Here is a 20,738-nt window from a genome sequence, read left to right on the forward strand (position 1 = left end):
GGGCGATGGGGCGGCGTAGGGCGGGTTGCCCACAGACTCACACTCACAAGGGATTCACATGATTACTGGGTTCTAGAACACAGGGCAAATGTGTGTACACCACACCCCTCCCAATCACTTATCTTCTAGACTCCCCTTCCCCCTCTCTTTTCCTGGTTAACAGGCCCCCCACATGGTGTCAACCGGATATACATCTAGCTGACAATAGCACCAACAGATCCACAGTTAGTGTATTTCTTGTTGTTGTTTGTGTTTCTTCCGTCTCACTCCTTTTCTTCTGTGACCCAGAAATGCCCCAGAATCAACATGAAATCAACAGGAAGTGACGCAAAATATACAGGAAGTTAGCCAAAATCAATAGGTCATGTCTCGTAATATATCGCCTTTATTCTTGTAGTCCTATTTTTCTAACGCGATTGAAAAAATGAAAAAGCAAATGGTTACAAACCTTCCTGTGGCTTTTGCTGTGCAAGTGAGTAAAAAAATCAAACATGGACCCCGAGGTGACGTTACAGTCCCGGCACCAATGGTTTCCCGCGTCGTAGTATTCGAATGGCTCGGGAGGCGGAGTCAGGGGAACGGCGGGAGGCGCGGCCACTTCTGCCGGCTTTTGCTAGGAAAGAAAAATGGAGAGTTGAACTTACCATTCAAAATAAAACATCTCAATCTATGTTTCCATATTATCACTAGAAAAACATCAATCGTAGAATACACATTGTAGTGGGATCCTTGCCATTTCACCGATGAGCATCATGGGAGATGTAGTTCTTAGAAAAGGTTTAAACAATTGAATTTTTGTTTGAATAAACAACCAAATTTAGAAATAACCATACATTTATTCATAACTAAACATCAAAAATTGTCAGGGGAAGTCAATGTCGCAGTACAGCTTAGGCAATAATTTCCTGAGCCGATTCCAAGTGCCAGATATCTTTATTGTCCTGCTTATCCGAGGTCAGCAGAGAAGCCCAAACTTCTTTCTCCCCAGCCACTTCATCTAGCTCTTCTTGAAGAATCCCACGGCGTTCCCAGGCCAGCCGGGAGAAATGTCTCTCCAGCGTGTCCTGGGTCGGCCCCGTGGCATCATGCCAGTCCCCAGCCACTTCATCTAGCTCTTCTTGGAGCATCCCAAATCGTTCCCAGGCCGGTCGGGAGAAATAGTCTCTCCAGCGTGTCTTGGGTCAGAACCGCGGCATCATTCTGGTCCCCAGCAGCTTCATCTAGCTCTTCTTGGAGGCTCCCGAAGCATTCCCAGGCCAGCCGGGATAAATAGTCTCCCATGGCATCATCACAGTGGGAAATGCCCGGAACACTTTACCAGGGAGGCGTCCTAATCAGATGCCCGAACCACCATTTCCAGACAGATGTCTCCTGAGCTAAACCTCATTCCTACCTTATTTGCACTATATTTTATATTATGTCAAATACTGGGATCATGGCACACGTTTTAATGCGGAGTGGGCTTGCATTTTGTGGCTGACAATGCTCCTTGTCCACCGAGAATGCCACTCGGCCGACGATTTGTCGCACACCCCACTCGGTCCTCTTTGCATGCCCGCCGGGAGGGTGCTATACTCGGCCTACGCATGTGCGGTTCTCCATATCGTCCCGACTTCCAGCCCCCTCTGCCCTCTGTGTGCCTGGCAATAGACCACTATCCTTGGGTTGGGCCCGGGTAGCTACCCGCTCCTCTGACATCGGCCAGCTTGTCCGGCGGTCATTCACCAGCTGCTTCCCCGGCAAACGAGCTCTCCTGCCCACAGCAGGGGAACGACGAACTGTAACTCGCTCGCCGCCGGGGAAGTTGCCGATCAGTCAAGACAATCGACAATCCCGCCGCCGTGTGAGATGATCCGGGGTAGTTTTGTGTGATTTTTCACCTCGAAAGGCGAGAATAAGACTTTGAAACGCAGCTCCGTTCCAGTTAGCATGTCGGCTAGCTGTCACGCATCCTGGTTTGTTTACGCTCTCTGAAGCCGGGGCAGGGAAATGACAAAAGCCGGACTAACTCCGGTGGCATAAAATATCGTTCGGGAGGTGCAAGAAGTTGATAGTTTTGGAGTAATTTTGTTATGTCTTACTAAATGAATGCATTTTTAATATTTTATATTCCATTTAGCACAAGACCATACCATTTATGACTCCCACAGGGTTAGAATAGTCGCTCCAGCCTGTCCTGGGTCGGCCCCGCGGCATCATCCCAGTCCCCAGCCATTTCATCTCGTTCTTCTCGGAGAATCCCACAGTGTTCCCAAGCCAGCCGGGAGAAATAGTCTCTCCAGCGTGTGATGGGTCTGGACTGCGGTATCAGCCCAGTCCCCAGCGACTTCATCTAGCTCTTCTTGGAAGCATTCCCAGGCCAGCTGGGAAAAATAGTCACCCATGGCATCATCCCGGTGGGACGTGCCCTAAAAGCCTCACCAGGGAGGCGTCTTAATCATATGCCTGAACCACCATTTTAGGACGGATTTACTAGGTTTAGCTCAGTAGACAAACATCTCGTTCCTACACTATTTGCAAGCGTCTAGCATGAGTGACACGGGCAAGTTTGACCCCACTAGCAAGAATTGCTACCTTCATGAATATTAATGAGCAAAGGTGACGTACGGTATGCTATTAGCCACCATATGAAGCCGCGTAGCTGGTTTGTACCTTTGGCGCAATGCTGGCGCCGCGGTCCTGTTGGCGCTCGGGACTACGCTCGGGGCGGGACTTGACTTTGCTCGGCTTAGCGTTGGTGTTTTTTTCTTGCTGATTGGGGGCACGGTGGCGGTCCGAGGGTTCCAGACCTAGGATGAGCGCCACCGCCTCGATCTCATTGCGTTTCTCCTCAGCCGCCTCGTGCTCCCTGCGCAGGGCCGAGATCTGGCTCATCACGTCCTCCTGCAGCCGGCTGATCTCCTGCAGGAGGGGGTCTTTGTGACCGTCCTTCTCACGCCGTTTCTTCCTGAGCAGCTCGCCTGAAAGCAAGGTAGAGACACTTAGTCCGCCTCCCCCTCGCAGCAGAGACGGCGGTCGCTACCTTGCTGCTTCCGGAGCCGCTCCAGTTCCTTGATGAGGTACTCCTTCTTCTTCATGCGTTGCTCTCGTTCCTGCTTCAGGTTCTCGCGCTCCTCCAGGACCTGAACGCAACGTCACCAGAATATGAAAGAAGGGCGACACATAGCCCTGGACTTGTATTGCATATATTGTTGCGGCCTACACGACCAAAAATGTTTTTATGGAGTCATTTTTGTTGTTTTTGAAAAGGTTTAAAGTCGCCGACCCCTGACCTTCCGCTTCTGGCTCTCGTTGTTCTCCTGCTCCGAAACCCGACTTGACACTTGAGATCCTGTTGTCCCGCCGCCCCACGAAGACTTTACGGTACCTGAGCGACAAAACAACAACCAGCTTCACCATGCCCCAGAAAAGGCCCGCCCCGAAATATTCATTCACAAGACGCCAGCTGGAAAATTCATCGATTTTTCAGTCTGAGAAAAATCATGACACTGAAACTGGGGCATTCACAGCCAGTCTTTTGTGGTCAATTACAGTTCACATCCTGTTCATTTGAGGGCATATATAAGTTGCTTCCTGTTGATTTTAAGTCACTTCCTATTCGTTTGGGGACATTCTTGAGTCAGTTCCTTTTTAGTAAACCAAAATCAAAAGGAAGTGACCTGAAAATGCCCCAAAATCAACAGGAAGTAACCCGGAAATGCCCTAAAATCAACAGGGAGTGACCGACGAAGAGGAAGTGACCCATAAATGCCCCAAAATCAACATGGAATAACCCAAAATGTACAGGAAGTGAGCTGAAATCCACAGGAAGTGACCGATGAACACCCGGAAGTAGGGGTGTGCCATCTTCGACACCCCACCATTGAATTCGATTACGATTCAGGGTGCTACGATTCGATTTCTGAACGATGATCACGGTATTGACGATAATTGCGGTTATCGTGATTACCACGATTATCAATGCATCATACATTACTGATTAATAAAGTAGCCAAATAAATTTATGTCCATTATTTATTCAAAATACCCTTATGATTCAACAGGAACGATTGAAACGTGCCAATACAACAAAAAGGTGCCCTTAAGCTGCTTTTTTTATCTATTTATTTTTGACAAGAAAGTGCAAAAACATTAACCATTTTAACGGGAGTACTTATTTCTCTGAACAATACAATAAAATTTACACTGGTGGAATGAATTTCACATTTTCTGGACACAAACAAAGTGTCTTAGAAATAAGACTTCTTTTAACCAATATACTATTCCTTCTCAAACAATTTGCATTTTATGGTTAAGTTCATTATTTTCTGTAATGTACTGATAAACATTAAACTTTCATTTATTTTTTACATTCATTACACACAACTGAAGAAGTTCAAACCTTTTATTGTTCTAATATTGATGATTTTGGCTAATATTGATTAGAGCTGGGAATCTTTGGGCACCTAACGATTCGATTACGATTCAGAGGCTCCGATTCGATTATAAAACAATTATTGATGCACCCCCCCTCCTTTTTTTTTTTTTTAAATTAAATGTTTTGTACATTAGTTCCAAAATTGTTCAAAAATCCTCTCAGGCTAAACCAAACTACTATTTCAGTATCAAGTTAACATATAGCAGTAAACAAATATACAAAAATAACAGTAAATAAAAAACTCCAGTCCCCATTCTGTAACAGCAGCTTTAAACTACATTCTATTAACCCTTTAACACCTAAGCCTATTTTGGCCGAATTTGCATGCATTTGATGTTGCCTTTATATTTCAAAGAAAAAAATTGTTCACAATGGCCAAGTTGGGTCCCTTTTTTAAGGTCACCTTGAACTTCATGTCCAAACTGTTGTTTTCTTCACTGACCAATTATAATCCACATTTTGGACCCAAAAAGACAAAAAAAAAAAAAAAAAAAAAAAAACGCAAAATATTTTTTCAAAATTTGTAATGTTGATGTCCCATTGACAACCAAACATGCTCGACCAAACGTTTTGAAGCTTGATAATATTTACTCTACTTGTTAGGATAAACATTCAATAGAAAAAAATAAGATTGAATAGTTTTATGTCTGACAATTCAACACAAACAGCCAGTATGGTCATAGGCGTTTTTGGCCTTTACACATACTATGGTCAAAACGGGTTATATACAGTGCAAAATAGTGAGAAAAAAAATACATATATATATCATCTAACACAAAAAGGGTTTGGAGGATATCTCTTTGTGAAGTTAGGTATTATACCCATCACCTTATCTAAAGTATTTACGTACATGCAACCAAGCTTCTTGAACACTCATCTTTATAAAAATTTCCTTGAAGAAAAATGTATATAACATTGAAAAAAAGTATTTAAAAAAATATTGACAAGTAGTTCAGTTCAATTCAAATTTTTCTGGCATACGACCCAATAAAGTTTTTTTTTTTTTTTTTTTTTTTTTTTTTTTTTTTTGCGAACTCAATAAAGCTTCTGCGTGAACAGGTCACGGAGCTGCGTCACACACAACGTCACACAGCCTACTCCGTCCCGTTTGTGCGCTGCTGTCAGCCTGTCACTTCTACGCGTAGAAACGCCGACTCATCCCAGGAAAACAACGGCAAATACGGCTCATCTTCTTCCTTGGGTTAATGAAATAATGCATTAGCTTGCGCTAAATTTAGTTTTGGATTCATTCTGCACGTTTCAAAGTCGCTCGCTCAAACTGGCCGTTGTTTGCTTCAGCATGCCTCCTTTTCCTTAGTTGGCGCCTCGCTCGGAAATGCATTTAATTATTTTTTCAACAAATGTCCACATTCGGTTCGTCCTTCTTGACATCACAACGACTGTTGGGATATGTAGTCTTTTGCGCTTCTTTCAGTTTTGAAAAAGGACAAGAAATGATGGAAGTATGGAGATACCGTAGATACATGGTCCATGCAGCGTTTTAACGCATATTTATGAGTGCAATAAAACTATAAAACTCAAATGACAATATCTCCCGTTTTTCTTGGTCGATTGACTTCAAATAAAAACTGGTGTGGACATCAACTTCCGTACTTTCAAATGAGACCAACCAGCGGCACGTGGGTGACGTAATTACAGCGTGACGAAGCTTCAAAGACGACATGGGTAAACGCGTTGCTGCCGACACGTTCGGTGTTAAAGGGTTAATTTAATGTTGCTGTTCAAGTTGTTAAAATTGCTCCTGTTATTCCATAATTTCCCTTTTATCTACTTTCGACATGTGAAAGTTTTAAAACTATTTTAAAGATAGATTCAAGTCAATATTTTACCGATTTAGGAGTATTTTAGATAAAAAGTTAATTAGGTGTGCTTGGAAGGTTCGCTACAACAGCCTTGCAGGGAAGTGTACTGCTTTAAGATGGCGGCCGTTTACTAACGCCCGCATCTAGCTTTTTGTAGATGTGCTGCTCACGCTACCGAATCAATGGTGCATCTAGTCCTGTATAAATGATATCTACCATTATGTGGATGACGTACTTTATAGCAGCTTTTCGGCAGCAGTCAGGTATGTTGTTGGTTTTTTTTTATCTCGTGGCATGAGTTGAGCTAGAGCCGTGAGTTAGAGGTTAGATTTTGTGCCCGAACCCGACCCGAATCGGGCCCACATTTTAAGCATTCACGCTCGGGTCAGGTCGGGTCGGGCCGCCATGCCGGACTTATAAATTATAAAAAAAAAAAAAAAATTTTTTTAATGGAGAACAGGCTCTCTGTATTGCGCTTTTGCTTGTGCCTTCTTCTTGTCCTCCCGCTGCATCGTTTGCGCACGGCCGAGGCACCGCCCTCATTTTCATTTCCTTGTCAGAGAGGCGCGTCCATGTGAGGACAATATCCCACACACTCAGAAATATGTTTAACAAACTTTCCCAGCGTTATTTCGTTGTGTGAATGCTTTGATAATTCTCAAAAAAATATGTAGATTATTTAAACATTAAGAAAACTTGCGTTTTTTTCTGCCAACTCGAAGAAATGAAAATAAATTGCTGCTGCTGCGTTTTTTCCGCGTCACTCAAAAAAAAAAAAAAAAAAAAAAAAAAATCGGGTTTTTCGGGCTCGGGCATGCAAATCTAGTTAAGTGATCGAGCTCGGGCCGGGTCGGGCCTCAATACCAGCGGGCCGTGTCGGGTCGGGCTGGATTTTTTAGGCCCGAACTAGGCTCTACCGTGAGTTGAGCATTGGCATGACCCGAGGGGCCGGGTAATGAGAAGCATGATGTTTAGCTAGTCTCGCTGCATTCTTCCTCGTTGCGCCCCAAAGACCGCGCGGCGCGCTGAGTGTGTTGTACTTCCGCTTTACTTGGCATATTTCAATAATCGGAATTTGGATGTTTGTGAATCGTTTTCGAATCTTCCATGGCCGAATCGCGAATAATCTAAGAATCGGAAATTTTGCACACCTCTAATATTGATGATTTTGGCAAAAAAGTCAAGAAAAAAACAAAAATCCTATTCTCAAAAAATTAGCATATCATGAAAAAATACTCTAAAGAAGTTACTAACCTAATCATCTGAATCAACAAATTACCTCAAAACCCCTGCGAAATATTCCTGAGGCTTTAAAAAACTCCCTGCCTGGTATATTACTCAAAATCGCAATCATGGGCAAAACTGCCGACCTGACTGCTGACCAGAAGGCCATCATTGACACCATCAAGCAAGAGGCTAAGACACAGAAAGAAATTTCTGAGCGAATAGGCTGTTCCCAGAGTGCTGTATCAAGGCACCTCAGTGGGAAGTCTGTGGGAAGGAAAAAGTCTGGCAGGAAACTCTGCACAACCAGAACAGGTGACCGCACCCTGAGAAAGATTGTAGAGAAGGGCCGACCTGCAGAAACAGTGGACCGAGTCTGGAGTCGAAACATCCAGAGCCACCGTGCACAGGTGCGAGCTGGAAATGGGCTGGAGGTACCGCATTCCCCAGGTCAATCCACTTTTGAACCTGAAACAGCCGCAAAGGCGCCTGACCTGGGCTACAGAGAAGCAGCACTGGACTGTTGCTCAGTGGTCCAAAGTACTTTTTTCTAAAGATGTCCCGACCGATCGGGTCCGATCACGTCATTTTCAAAGTATTGGAATCGGCAAAAAAATATTGGACCAGCCTTCTATTAATTTAAAAAAAAAATTTTATTAAACTGTTTTCTAATTGTACTTAACATTACAGACAAAATGTCTTACATTCATACAGTCTTTAGTTTTGGCTAAAAGTAGGGCTATCAAATTTATCGCGTAAACGGCGGTAATTAATTAAAAAAAATAATTAATCACATTAAAGTATTTAATGCAATTAACGCATGCGCTGCACGACCCACTCACGCACTGTCGCGTTCAATCTGTAATGGCGCCATTTTACAGAGCTAAAAGGCAGCTTAATATGAGTAAAGTGAATTTTGGCAGCCTTTGGAGCCTTTTTTTAATTGGCTAAAGCCTTACAATCCCTCTCCCTACGATTAGAAATATCGTGGGACGCAATGTGGGGAAGAAAGGTAGTAGTTGATCTTTTTCTTAACACCCTATGTTATTTCCCAACGTAGAGAAGATATATCAATTGGTGCCACTACGCACGGTCATGGTTGCACTTCCCATCATGCATTTGGGCAGAACAGTTAAATGGCTACAGTATCATGAAACTGAAAGCTCAACAAATACACTAGATGGCAATATTTAGTCACAATATACAAAGTCACATTTATCCTTTATGAATTACAAATCTTTCTATCCGTGGATCAATCTCACAGAAAGAATGTTAATAATGTAAATGCCATCTTGAGGATTTATTGTCATAATAAACAAATACAGTACTTATGTACTGTATGTTGAATGTATATATTCGTCCGAGTTTTAGTCATTTTTTTTCTTAATGCATTGCCAAAATGTATATGATCGGGAATGATTGGAATTAAATCAGGAGCAAAAAAAAAAAAAAAAAAAAAAGCAATCGGATTGGGAAATATCGAGATCGGCAGATAAACTAAAACGATCCGGATCGGATCGGGAGCAAAAAAACATGATCGGAACAACCCTACTCTTTTCAGATGAAAGCAAATTTTGCATGTCATTCGGAAATCAAGGTGCCAGAGTTTGGAGGAAGACTGGGGAGAAGGAAATGCCAAAATGCCTGAAGTCCAGTTTCAAGTACCCACAGTCAGTGATGGTCTGGATGCCATGTCAGTTGCTGGTGTTGGTCAACTGTGTTTTATCAAGGGCAAGGTCAATGCAGCTAGCTATCAGAAGATTTTGGAGCCCTCCATGCTTCCATCTTCATCTATGGAGATGAAGATTTCATTTTTCAGCACGACCTAGCACCTGCTCACAGTGCCAAAACCACTGGTAAATGGTTCACTGACCATGGCATTACTGTGCTCAATTGGCCTGCCAACTCTCCTGACCAGGACCCCATAGAGAATCTATGGGATATTGTGAAGAGGAAGTTGAGAGACACCAGACCCAACACTGTGGATGAGCATAAGGCCGCTATCGAAGCATCCATAACACCTCAGCAGTACCACAGGCTGATTGACTCCATGCCACGCCGCATTGAAGCAGTCATTTCCGCAAAAGCATTCCCGACCAAGTATTGAGTGCATAGCTGATATAATTAATTGAAGGTTGACTTTTTTTGTAATTAAAAACACTTTTTTTTGTATTGGTCGGATGAAATATGAAATTTTTTTTTAGATAAGGAGTTTTGGTTTTTCTTGACTTTTTTGCCAAAATCATCAATATTAAAACAATAAAAGGCTTGAACTACTTCAGTTGTGTGCAATCAATCTAAATTATATGAAAGTCTAATATTTATCAGTACATCACAGAAAATAATGAACTTTTATCACAATATGCAAATTTTTTTAGGAGGACTAATACTTTGTTTTCACATAGTTACCTCCCTTGTGTAACTCTTGGAGTGACAAGTGGAAATCACAACTGCTCTTGATCCCTTTTAACTTGTGGCGTTTACTGCCGAGCACATAAAAAAAAAAAAACAACACCGCCACAAACACACTCATGACAGCGCGCGCAATTTCTTCTCTCCCGACCGCCCACGCGCACACATGCCTGTCGGCTCCCAGGCAACACTTGCAACAACAGATTTCTTTACTGTTTCACATGTTTGTAGTGTTACTGCTGTACTTACTCATGGTTTTACACATTCTGCATATGAAATACACGTTAGCGAATTAGCTAATTAGCTTCGCGCTCTGCGCTATTAACATCTAAAAAAAACAACAACAATAAAGGCTAAACAGTACAAGAGGGTTCGTGTACTCACCTCTCATAGACGCACACAGGTCTTAGCAACACATTCAGAACATTTTTCAATTAAAATGCCATAAAACTACTGCTCTACATCTGAAAGACTAGGAGCAACTCTCTCTCTCTCTCTCTTCCCCTCTCCCCCTAAAAAATAACTTGCGCCTGCCTGTCTCATACACAAATTTATTTTCCCTCCCAGTAACTGGGTGCATCCATCATAACGTTATGCGTGCTTCCGTTAACGGTGTCCGGGCGGCAGTATCTTGAATTTCGTTCCGCTACGAGTAGCTGTCATAAAGTTATGAGGGAAAATCATAGTTTTTGAACCTTTATGAATCGTAATCGAATCGTTACGTGTCGAATCGCGATGCATGTAATAATCGATTTTTTGGAACTCCTCTACCCGGTAAGTGCCCCAAAATCAAAAGGAATTGACAGATGAACTTCAAGTGACCAAGAAATGCCCTCAACTCAAGAGGAACTGACCCCAAATATACAGGAAGTGAGCCAAAACTAACAGGAAGCAACCAAAGAACACAAAGTGACCCGGAAATGCCCCAAAATCAACAGGAAGTGACCCAAAAATCAAAAGGGAGATACCCGGAAATTCTCTAAAATCAACAGGAAGTGACCGACGAACAGGAAGTGACCTAGAAATGCCCCAGAATCAACATGCAATGACCCAAAATGTAAAGGAAGTGAGCTGAAACTAACAGGAAGCGACCGATGAACAGAAAGTGACTTAGAAATTCCCCGAAATCAACAGGAAATGACCCAAAATGTACAGGAAGTGAGCAGATACCAACAGGAAGTGACCCAGAAATGCCCAGATCCAACAGGAAATGTTCCAAAATGTACAGGAAGTGACTGATATACAGTAAGTGACCTGGAAAGGCCCCAAAAATGAACAGGAAATGACCAAAAAATACAGGAACTGAGCCGAAATCAACAGGAAGTGAACCTGAGAATTCAGGATCAATTTTGCCTATCGTTACACTTTTAATCTATACTCACCTTTAACCTGAGGCTCAGGCAGCGTCTGGTTTCCAGGTTGGTCGTACGTTGGAGCGGGCGGGGGCACGGTCATGCTGGGAGGCGGGTACATAGGCGGCCATTGTGGGGGCGGGTACGGCATGTAGTTCCCGTACTGACCGAATCCGGGCGGAGGGTAAGGTGGTGCCATGATGCCTTGCACGTGCGGAGGGGGGTAGGAGGGTGGGATGTGCGTGGGGACCGCCGCTGGCGGGGGAACAGCGGCCGGCGGGGGGACAGCGGCCGGCGGGGGGACATCCGGCACTGGCGTCTGTTGCGGCGCCTCGGCATGTAGCGCTCCGTTCCCGCGCCCGCTGTCTTTGCTCCAGCTGCGTTCGTCGCCACGTTTCCCGACACGTTTCTCGTCCTCGGAGCTGCTGCCGCTTCGGCTCCGCCTCCCGCGCTCGTCGTCCGAGCTTTCCGACGAGTAGCGCTGGCGCCGCTTGGGCGTCTTGGGGGGCTTGTTCCCGTGCAGGCGTTCTTTGGTCCTGGCGGCCAGTTTGTTGATCTCGGTCACGCCCAGGTCCAAGCCGATGGTCTTCAAAAGGTTCTGGAGCTTATGGTAGTCGTCCAGCGACTGCTGTTCGCCGGCCTCCTCTGGCGGGGCTTCGCTAGCCGCCGAGACGGGGACGGAAGGGGTCCAGTCGGCAGGAGCTTTGGGCAGAGGCAGGAAGTAAGCTGTACTTTATACTTTGACTTAAAGTGCCTGTGACACGAAAAAGCATCTTTATTTCATAATACACGCGGTATTTTATGCCACTGAATGATATGGACCGCTTGGATGTGTGTGGAAGCGATCGCTATATTTATTTAGTTTTTTGAATCCCGCGCCATGAAAATGAGTGACTTCCGGCTTCGGTCTCTCATTGAGGAGGAGGGCGCTGTGACGTGTACGGTAGAAGACGTTCTCTTCACTATACAGTGTACTGTTGTGTATGAGGACGAAGGATTCAGCTGATTTTGCGGATTAATACTTTTATTTTTTGCATCACGCCAGCCAAACGGCTGCAGAAAAATCATTTTGTATGCGGGAGAGGCGTATGCGCCTTTTTGGAGTTTCAAAAGGTTCCCATTCACCGTGGATATTTACTGTGGGACCACTGGACTTACAAGGAAGTGAGTAAACATCTTGTTTTGTATTATGTCAAATACGAATACAGTGATAACAAAGTAAACACTATAACATTCCTTTAAATAAAGGACTACTTACGTTTGATCATTGATAGGCATGTAAAAAGCTATCCTCATGCTCATTAGCAGTTAGCTGTTAGCACGTTAGCTCCACAACAACTCCAGCCACCCTCCTCCGGGGAACGAACCGTAAATTGCTCTCCGCCGGGCGGTTTGCCGATCCGCAAAGAAACTCGACAACCGGGTCGTCATGTCAAATAATCCAGGCTAGTTATGTGTGATTTTCCACTTCGAAGACTTTGAAACGTCCCTCGGTTCGGGTTAGCATGTCGGCTAGCTGTCACTCCTTCTGGTCTGTTTACATTCTCCGAAGCCGGGGAAGGGAAATGACATTTGTCCGATTTAGGTGTCATAAAATATCGTTCGGGAGGTGTGACAGTAAAGGTGAAGTCGACTGTTTTGACCATTATGGAGTAATTTTGCCATGTCGTCTTGAATAAATGGATTTTTATTATTTTATATTCCATTTAGCACAAGATTGTTATTTGTCATGACCATGCCATTTATTTAGCAATTGGGGAAAGTACTTGGATAAAAAGAATATCCTGTAAAAATATTGACGTGAAGAGATAGAAACAATAACATTTTGCGGCTCTCTTCGTCGCGTTTTCCTCGTTCTGAACAATTCCCCCTCAATGGGCTGAATAGTAAAACCGATGAGCCCAGTCTACCGCTGACGTCATCCACCTGTTGGGGACGCTAAAGCCCTATAATGGTAGGCGTGGCTAACCGGCAGATTAAAAGACTAATTTCTCGTCATCTGCGCTTTGCTAAATTGTTGTATATAGTCGAATCGTCTCAAAATATGATTCTAATTCACATAATAATGCCATTTAAGACTTTTTTTTCTTGTGTCATATGCTCTTTAAGTAGATGTGCTACGAACAAACGCGACACTTACTCCTCAACTCTACTCTTACTTTCTAAGCGGTTACTCAGTACTTGAGTATTCCTTTCACGAAATACTCTACCCACCTCTGGCTTCAGGGGCCGAAGTCGCCGTGGGGCCGGTGACCAGATCGCCATACAGGAGGTCCTCCGTCACTTCGGTGTAGGGATCGAAGGTGTTGTTCGGGGCCGGCTGGGCACAGGCATAGGGTTCTTCCGGGTCCCCGTACAGGAACTTCTCCTCATCGTCAATGTCATTCGCCAGACTCTTGGCCTTCTGACCCCGCTCCAGCAGGTCGAGGATTTCTTTGATTTCAGCGTCGAGGTCCGCTCGCTGGGACATCTGCGGGTCGGAGCGCAGCGCGCTCAAGACAGACGCCACGGCCGCCGGCTCCATCTCTTTCACGGCCCGCAGCAGATCCTCCGTCACGTTGGACATGCCCGAGTCCGGACTCTGAAGGACACAAACACAAAGAAGGCTCAAAGGCAAAGAAAAATTTGTCTCCGTGTGGCTCTACTCAACGCAATCACCGCATTTTACGGACAAAAGGTCAAGTAATTTGAAGTAAAATAGGCCTGCAATCAGGACAGAACGGGCCCTTACTGTTTGGCGCAAATCAGACGCCATGCAACTTGGACTAGAGATGTCCCGATCCAATATTTGGATCAGATCAGACGCCGATATGGGCAAAAAAATGCGCATAGGTATCGAATCGGCCAACACGGAAAAATTCCGATCCAGACTTCCGATCCAGTTTTTTTTTAAATTCCGGTCCGGGTTTTCCAGCACACCGTTTTACAGAATCCATTCCAGTTTTTGCTTCAGTTTCCCTAAAATCCGGTCCGCATTTTACGGCACACCTTCAACACACTACAATTACATTACCGTCTGCCAATTTACCGAGAGACTTTATCGGTAAAAATGTCAGCTGTGTGGGATCATTTCACCTTAAAGGACGACAAAGACGAAGAGGCAGAGTGCAACATATGCCACAATAAAGTCAAGCGTGGTGGTAAAGCTGTAAGAAGATTTAATACAACCAACCTAATCAAGCATTTAGCGAAATATCACCACAAACAATATAAGAACTATGTTAAAAAAACAGAAGACAAAAAGAAAGGTCCTACGCAACTAACACTGGCAGAAACTTTTGCTATGCGTGACAAACTGGCACTCGACAGTCCCAAAGCCCAGGGAATAACAAGTCATTGCCGAAGAATTCATTCTGGATGACGAGCCATTATCTCACGTGAGTAAAGACGCACCATCCAACACTTAGAACCACGGTACAACATGCCCAGCCGTCATTACATCCTTGAACGATTCGGCCGTGGAAGACTCGAGAACGATTCACAAACATCCAAATTCAGATTATTGAAATATGTCTAGTAAAGCGGAACTAATACACAGCCCGGTCTTCGGGACGCAATGAGAAACGGACCGCATTGTGTCCCGAGAGTAAACATGCTTTTCATAGACCCGGGTAATGCCAATGCTCCACTCACGGCTTTAGCTCAACTCATGCCGCTGGATAAAAAACACAAGAATACCTGACTGCTGCTGACAGCCAATACAAACTACGTCAACGTCGTTTTACTGGAGATAATAGATATCATATGTATATAGAACTAGACGCTACACGACAGACTCGACTGCGTTAGCAACATTGAAGTATTGAAAACCAGATGCGTTAGTAAACAGCCGCCATCTTAAAGCAGGAGACTTCCCTAGTAGGCTGTTGTGAACCTTCCAAGCGAACCTAATTAACCTTTTATCTAAAATACTCCTGAATCGGCAAAATCATGACTTGAATCTGTCTTCAAAACAGTTTTAAAACTTTCACATGTCGAAAGTAGACAGAAGGGAAATTATGGAATAACGGGAGCAATTTTAACAACTTTAACAGTTGATTCGCAAAATTAAATGAATTGAATATAGTTTAAAGCTGCTGATACAGAATGGGGACTTGAGTATTTTATTTACTGTTTTAAAATGTTAACTTGATACTGAAATAGTCGTTTATTTAAACCTGAGAGGCTTTTTATACAATTTTTGTAACTAACGCACGAAACATTAAAAGCATCCAATAGCTTGGGGGATTTGTGGGATTTTCCACTGAGGTTGTTGGTGTGTTTTGCTTTTTTAAGACAGTTTACAATATTATTTGCACGTTTTACTGACTGACTATGTCATTTCTGTTTGTTATTTATAATGTTTTGTGTTTGTCACTGAATAAACAGGTCAGTTTCTTGTTACCAACCGTTGTGTGTTATTCAAACTCACCTAATTCAGCTGGCTAGTTGTTATCAAGAGTACTAAAACCTTTTTCAACATGAGTCTGACAACTAAGTAAGGAGGCTAAATAACTTTAAACTTTAACACACGCTCTGATAGGCCCGCATCGGTATCGGCCAGTATCCGATCGGAAGTGCAAAACAATATTGGTATCTGATCGGAAGTGCAAAAACCTGGATCGGGACATCCCTAACTTGGACGGCACACAGCTCAGGGTCGTGGCAGATCGTCCCCCTCTCATCATCTCGTGAGAATGTAACGTGCTTGAAACTTGCCCCCTTGTTTTTTTTTAATAAGAAAAACATTCACACTTATGTGAAAAATCCCGATTGTAGAGGGTCCTACCAAAAAATGAGGTGCTACTGAGCTGTGCAGCCACGCCCTTATTCAAAACCAAAATGAATCTTCAAAGTGGGACAATTCGACCAAGTGTGCCAAATTTCGTGGCTCTATAAACTGCCTCAGTCCCTGAAGAAATCTACTTCCCTTTAATGGCAAACGAAGGGTTACGGCAACAGTCACAGAGACATGTGGACATTAGGGGTGCAACGGTTCAGTTCGCCCACGGTTCGGTTTGAACCTCGGTTTTGGGATCACGGTTTCGGTTCGGTTTGCTTTTTTTTTTTTTTTTTTTTTTTTTTTAACATTTAAACATTTTCCACCCGTAAAATGCCTCTTAGCTTTTGGCAAGTGTAGTGACTGACTACTGAAATACACACACATTAGTAAAAAAGTTACTTGGCAAAGTAACTGGTGATGCCTTTCATGTTTTTTTTTCATTAAAAAAAAATAAAAAAATAAAGAAAAAAAACATAGTAACCTTTGCTATGTTTGGAGGTCATTTAATGTTGTGAATCAACCGTTAATGTTGATAAAATTGCTCCCGTTTTTGCCTTAGTTCCCTTCTGTCTACTTTCGACATGTGAAAATTTCAAAACTGTTTCATCCTTTAAAGATCAAGTCAAGAATTTGCCGATTTAGGAGTAATTTGGATAAAAAGTTGCTTTGGTTCGCTCGGAAGGTTTACTACAACAGAGCCTTTCTGAGAAGTTTACTGCTCTAAAATGGCGGCTGTTTACTAACGCTACTGTGTGTCATTTCGCATATAGTTCTATATGCATGAGAGATCTAGGCGTAGATTGTATGATGTCGGCCACAGTCAGGAAATATTGGAGCCGCCTAGCATCGCGTTTGCTACAAACCAAACGCCTGACCAAATCCAAACTGATGAAAAAAAACCAAAACAAACGCAATGCACGAAAAACGTGCAGATTTTGAACGTAACGTACGGCGTACACATTTAAAAATCAGTGCTCACTTGTACAAATAACGCTGAGACCGTACAACTTGACAGGTATGAATTATAGTGGACCGTCACAGAAAGGTCGTAGCACTCTGTAGCACAGGACGTCCAACTATCAGCGGTCAGGGCGAAACTATGTGCTTTCGCGAAATCATCTTCGATGGCTTTGCGTGCCATTTCATAAATGTCGGGGATTATGTTGTGGGCGAAATATGTCCGCGAGGGAACAATATAACGCGGGTCAAGCGTTGCAATTAAATTAACTAAGCCCGCATCTTCAACCACGAAATATGGTTGCATGTCTTTTGCAATGCATCATCCCCACTGCGTGGGTTATTTTCTTGTGTTTTTCTGACCTGATATTGTAAGGCTTTTGGAACGCCTCTTCTATAGACCCGTGTGTTTTCACTGGTGTCATCTTCGGGGTTGTCCTGCTCTGAGAAAGCGATGTCTGTGGGTGATGCCGGCTGAGGTGCCCAAGTCATGCTAGAAGTGTTGCCGTTAGCATAGGGAACAAGCGCTAAGCAATGCTTGCAAATTGTTTTTTTTTTCTTTCAATATTTTCTCTCCGTCTGCATTGTAGTCCACGGGGAAACTGAAATGTTGCCCCACCGCAGATTTGAAAGAAGCCGGTGCCTCATCAAAAATCGGTCTGTCGACTCCTCCGCTCGCCATAACTTTGTTTTCTTTCTTGTTTCACTTTCACCTCGCTCGCAAGCGAGAGAGGGCGTTACTCGGCTCCTATTACACAGGTCCTTGACAGCGATTGGACATTTACTCGCGGGGCGGGAATTTCTCCACAGCTACGCTTCACGTCACACACAGAGTTTGACCAATTCATTCCACAAGCGCTCGGAATAAATTACTGTAATTGCAAAACCAAAAAGGCGCGGTTCATAAAGGCGTATTGAACCGTACAGGGCGAACCGTACGGTTCGGGTTTGAACCGCAAACCGTTGCACTGCTAATGGACATGGGCCTTAAAATGTAGCATTACAAAAGGTCTTGTAACTACAATGACCAACCTGAAAAGAACTGGACATGTATAAGTAAAATGAGTGACTTTCTGTTGCCACTCGGGCTGGGCGATATGGCCTTAAGTACGTATCACGATAAATTGAGCAGATTTACCTCGATAACGATAAATCACGAAAAATTCGCCCAAGCGGACTGTTATATAATTTGAAAATTTGAACCAATGCATGGAATACAAATTAACAGTTTCTCGTTAAATTTATTTACCAGCTTTCAATTTAACAATTGCACATGCAGTCTAAACATTATGTATTAAAAAAAATCTTATAAACAATAAGAATTCTAGTGTGGACATTTATAACAGCTTGTATGAGTTGATAAATGTACAACATTATAAAAATCAATATGACGACTGTGCAAACATGTCATTCTAACACAAATGACTTGCAGCTTTAACAGTACACTTCAGACAACTTATTGGTAATGGCTGCTGTGACATAATTATTCAACACAAGTGTTTACGTCAAGGTTTCAGGTTGTTTTTTTTCCCGAAACATTTTTTAATACATGCACCCCCCACACAGACACAACCAGATTAAAGCTGTATTGCTCTGATGCCAATGAAACATTTAAGGTTTTATGATGGCAGAATAAAGCAAACACATACAGGGAAAATAGCTATGGCCATTAAACGGTCTTATTACATATAGGCTTCACTGTTGGATTATACTTTATGCTGAGTGCTTTACCATCATGAAAGCTTTCAGAGAAATCACAGAGATGCCATATAACGCGACATAATGATTGCTACATGAAGTCCGTGCCAAGTCCACTCATTAACTTCAGCCGTTTCGACAAGGTTAGAGCCGCGATCAGACTCCATCACGTTCATTTGTAGCCGCTGTTGGCCGCTAGCGTTAGCCTGTGGCTTGGCTACCAGAAGAAAGCACTGAAAGCATCCTCTCCTGATATCGTGAGAACCGGGGAGGACAGTGGGTGAAAGCCCGTCTGGAACCCGCCAAAAGTTAACTTAATGTCTGGTGAAAGTTTGGCGAAGCTAACTTAGGCCCGACTCCATCCCGTTTACTCGTAGCGTTAGCCGCTAGCGTTAGCCTACCGGGCTTCTGTTTGTTTGGCTTCCTGAAAACCACGTGACTCCATACGTAAGCACACTGTCTGCTTTCTTAAAGGGGAATGAACACAGCCGAATGACACGGAGTCAAAGCGGGATGAAAAGACTATATTTTCTTGTTTTATTAAATTAACGGATTTTCCGACATGGTCAAAATTACGTCGCTCATCTTGAAGAATTTCGGTAACGGTAAATTTTCGGTTTACCGCCCTGCTCTAGTTGCCACTAGTTTGCGTTGTAGGGTTTATGCAAATGACCCCTACAGGACCCTTCAGGGTACGACTCTTAATAAGGACGGATAGTTTGGCGCAGATATGTTGTAAGTCTGCCAAGTTATGACTGTTCAAAATTTGTGGCGAAACAAATTGGTGACGTTCATTTTCATGTTCCTGACCCCTAAGCATCAAGATACCTCAATATTTTACAATAAGCCCCTGAACACGTGTCTCAAGGCTCCCCTGATGCAGGTTTGAGGTCAATCGATTTTTTCCCTTGGAGGAGGAGCCTGTTTAGTAAAAAAGGACGTTTCCGTTTCCCAGCAGGCGGCGCCAGGCTTAATGGGTAATATTTCAATGCAATCGTGTTCAGGCTGGAATACCGCTCATATATGCCAGATATGAAAAAGACTGAACCTTGGATCAGATATTAGTCGTTGTATTGAGTTCATTTTGCCTGCACTTATAAATTCGTCAAAACTTTTCTTTTATCCCAGGCAATATACCCTACCCACCGACGTCACAAAACCACGTGCTCGCTGTATGGTTCCGCCCACTTGTCCGTCATTTTGTCTCTGTATTAGCATTGGTTTCAATTGATCGAGGAATTTAAAATGCATTTCATGGAAGACCCGGTGCTTTCTGATGCCGTAAACTCACTGGATGTGTTGCATTAAAAGGCGTTATGTGGAAAAGCTTCGTTCTATACAGTCGCCAGATCCATATTTGATGCCTAAATCGAGGATTTTTGACCGGCTGCCTTCGCCGTCTCTGCCTGACCCTGATATTTACAACTATCTTGTCCACACAAAATCAGCCTATTCTCACGAAAATTTGAAAAACTTCAAGAGCTTGGAGGCTTATAAATGCTACGTTGCTGGTTGGGTGAAACAGATCCTTGTACACGAAAATTCGGCAGGAATCTTGTGCTCGGAAGGTGAGTTACAAAATTTTCAATTCAAAATCTTTTGTTCTTGCTAACATCCACTGTCAAGTCTAATGTATTTCATGTCATTTGTCAATGGAGCTAGGGCTTTTAATGTTTATATGGTTTAGCGATAGCACTCTCACTACATACATACGTGTATGTTGTCGGCGATTAGCCTAGCAATGATCTTAATTGTGGTTGTCAGCCCAAAACCCTCTAAATATATATTAAATGCATCTTACCAGATATAAAATGACTACTACATAATCTGTGGTAATCGTTTGGAGCGCAGTTTTCTCGTCGAATTGCAGCAGCCCATCTCGCTCTCTCCTCTCCGTGTCTCTCGGAATCCGGTAGAACTTCAAGTCTCTCCGTCTATCTTCTCTGTTATTGCAACCGACCGCCACACACGCCTTCACCATTTTGATTATTAATGTTAACGAGCAGAAAAACACGCCGTAAATAGGAGGAATGTACGTAGCCGTAACAGGTCAACACGATGTGTTGACGGACAAGTGGGCGGCACCAGTCAGG

At 43.5% G+C, this 20,738-nt stretch overlaps 1 protein-coding gene across 1 annotated transcript in view; it reads right to left on the minus strand.

Moving 5' to 3' along the window:
• znf318 (zinc finger protein 318) overlaps positions 1-20,738 on the minus strand; it is a 44,785-nt gene that overhangs the window by 14,661 nt on the left and 9,386 nt on the right. The window contains exons 4-9 of the mRNA XM_057847619.1: positions 13,443-13,809; positions 11,259-11,930; positions 3,273-3,367; positions 3,023-3,122; positions 2,653-2,960; positions 449-613 (exon numbers count right to left, since the gene is read on the minus strand). Of these exons, the coding sequence (XP_057703602.1) occupies positions 449-613; positions 2,653-2,960; positions 3,023-3,122; positions 3,273-3,367; positions 11,259-11,930; positions 13,443-13,809 (1,707 nt within the window). The remainder of the gene's footprint in view (positions 1-448; positions 614-2,652; positions 2,961-3,022; positions 3,123-3,272; positions 3,368-11,258; positions 11,931-13,442; positions 13,810-20,738) is intronic.

Source organism: Corythoichthys intestinalis, chromosome 10 (assembly GCF_030265065.1).
Source record: "Corythoichthys intestinalis isolate RoL2023-P3 chromosome 10, ASM3026506v1, whole genome shotgun sequence".
Classification (NCBI taxonomy): domain Eukaryota; kingdom Metazoa; phylum Chordata; class Actinopteri; order Syngnathiformes; family Syngnathidae; genus Corythoichthys; species Corythoichthys intestinalis.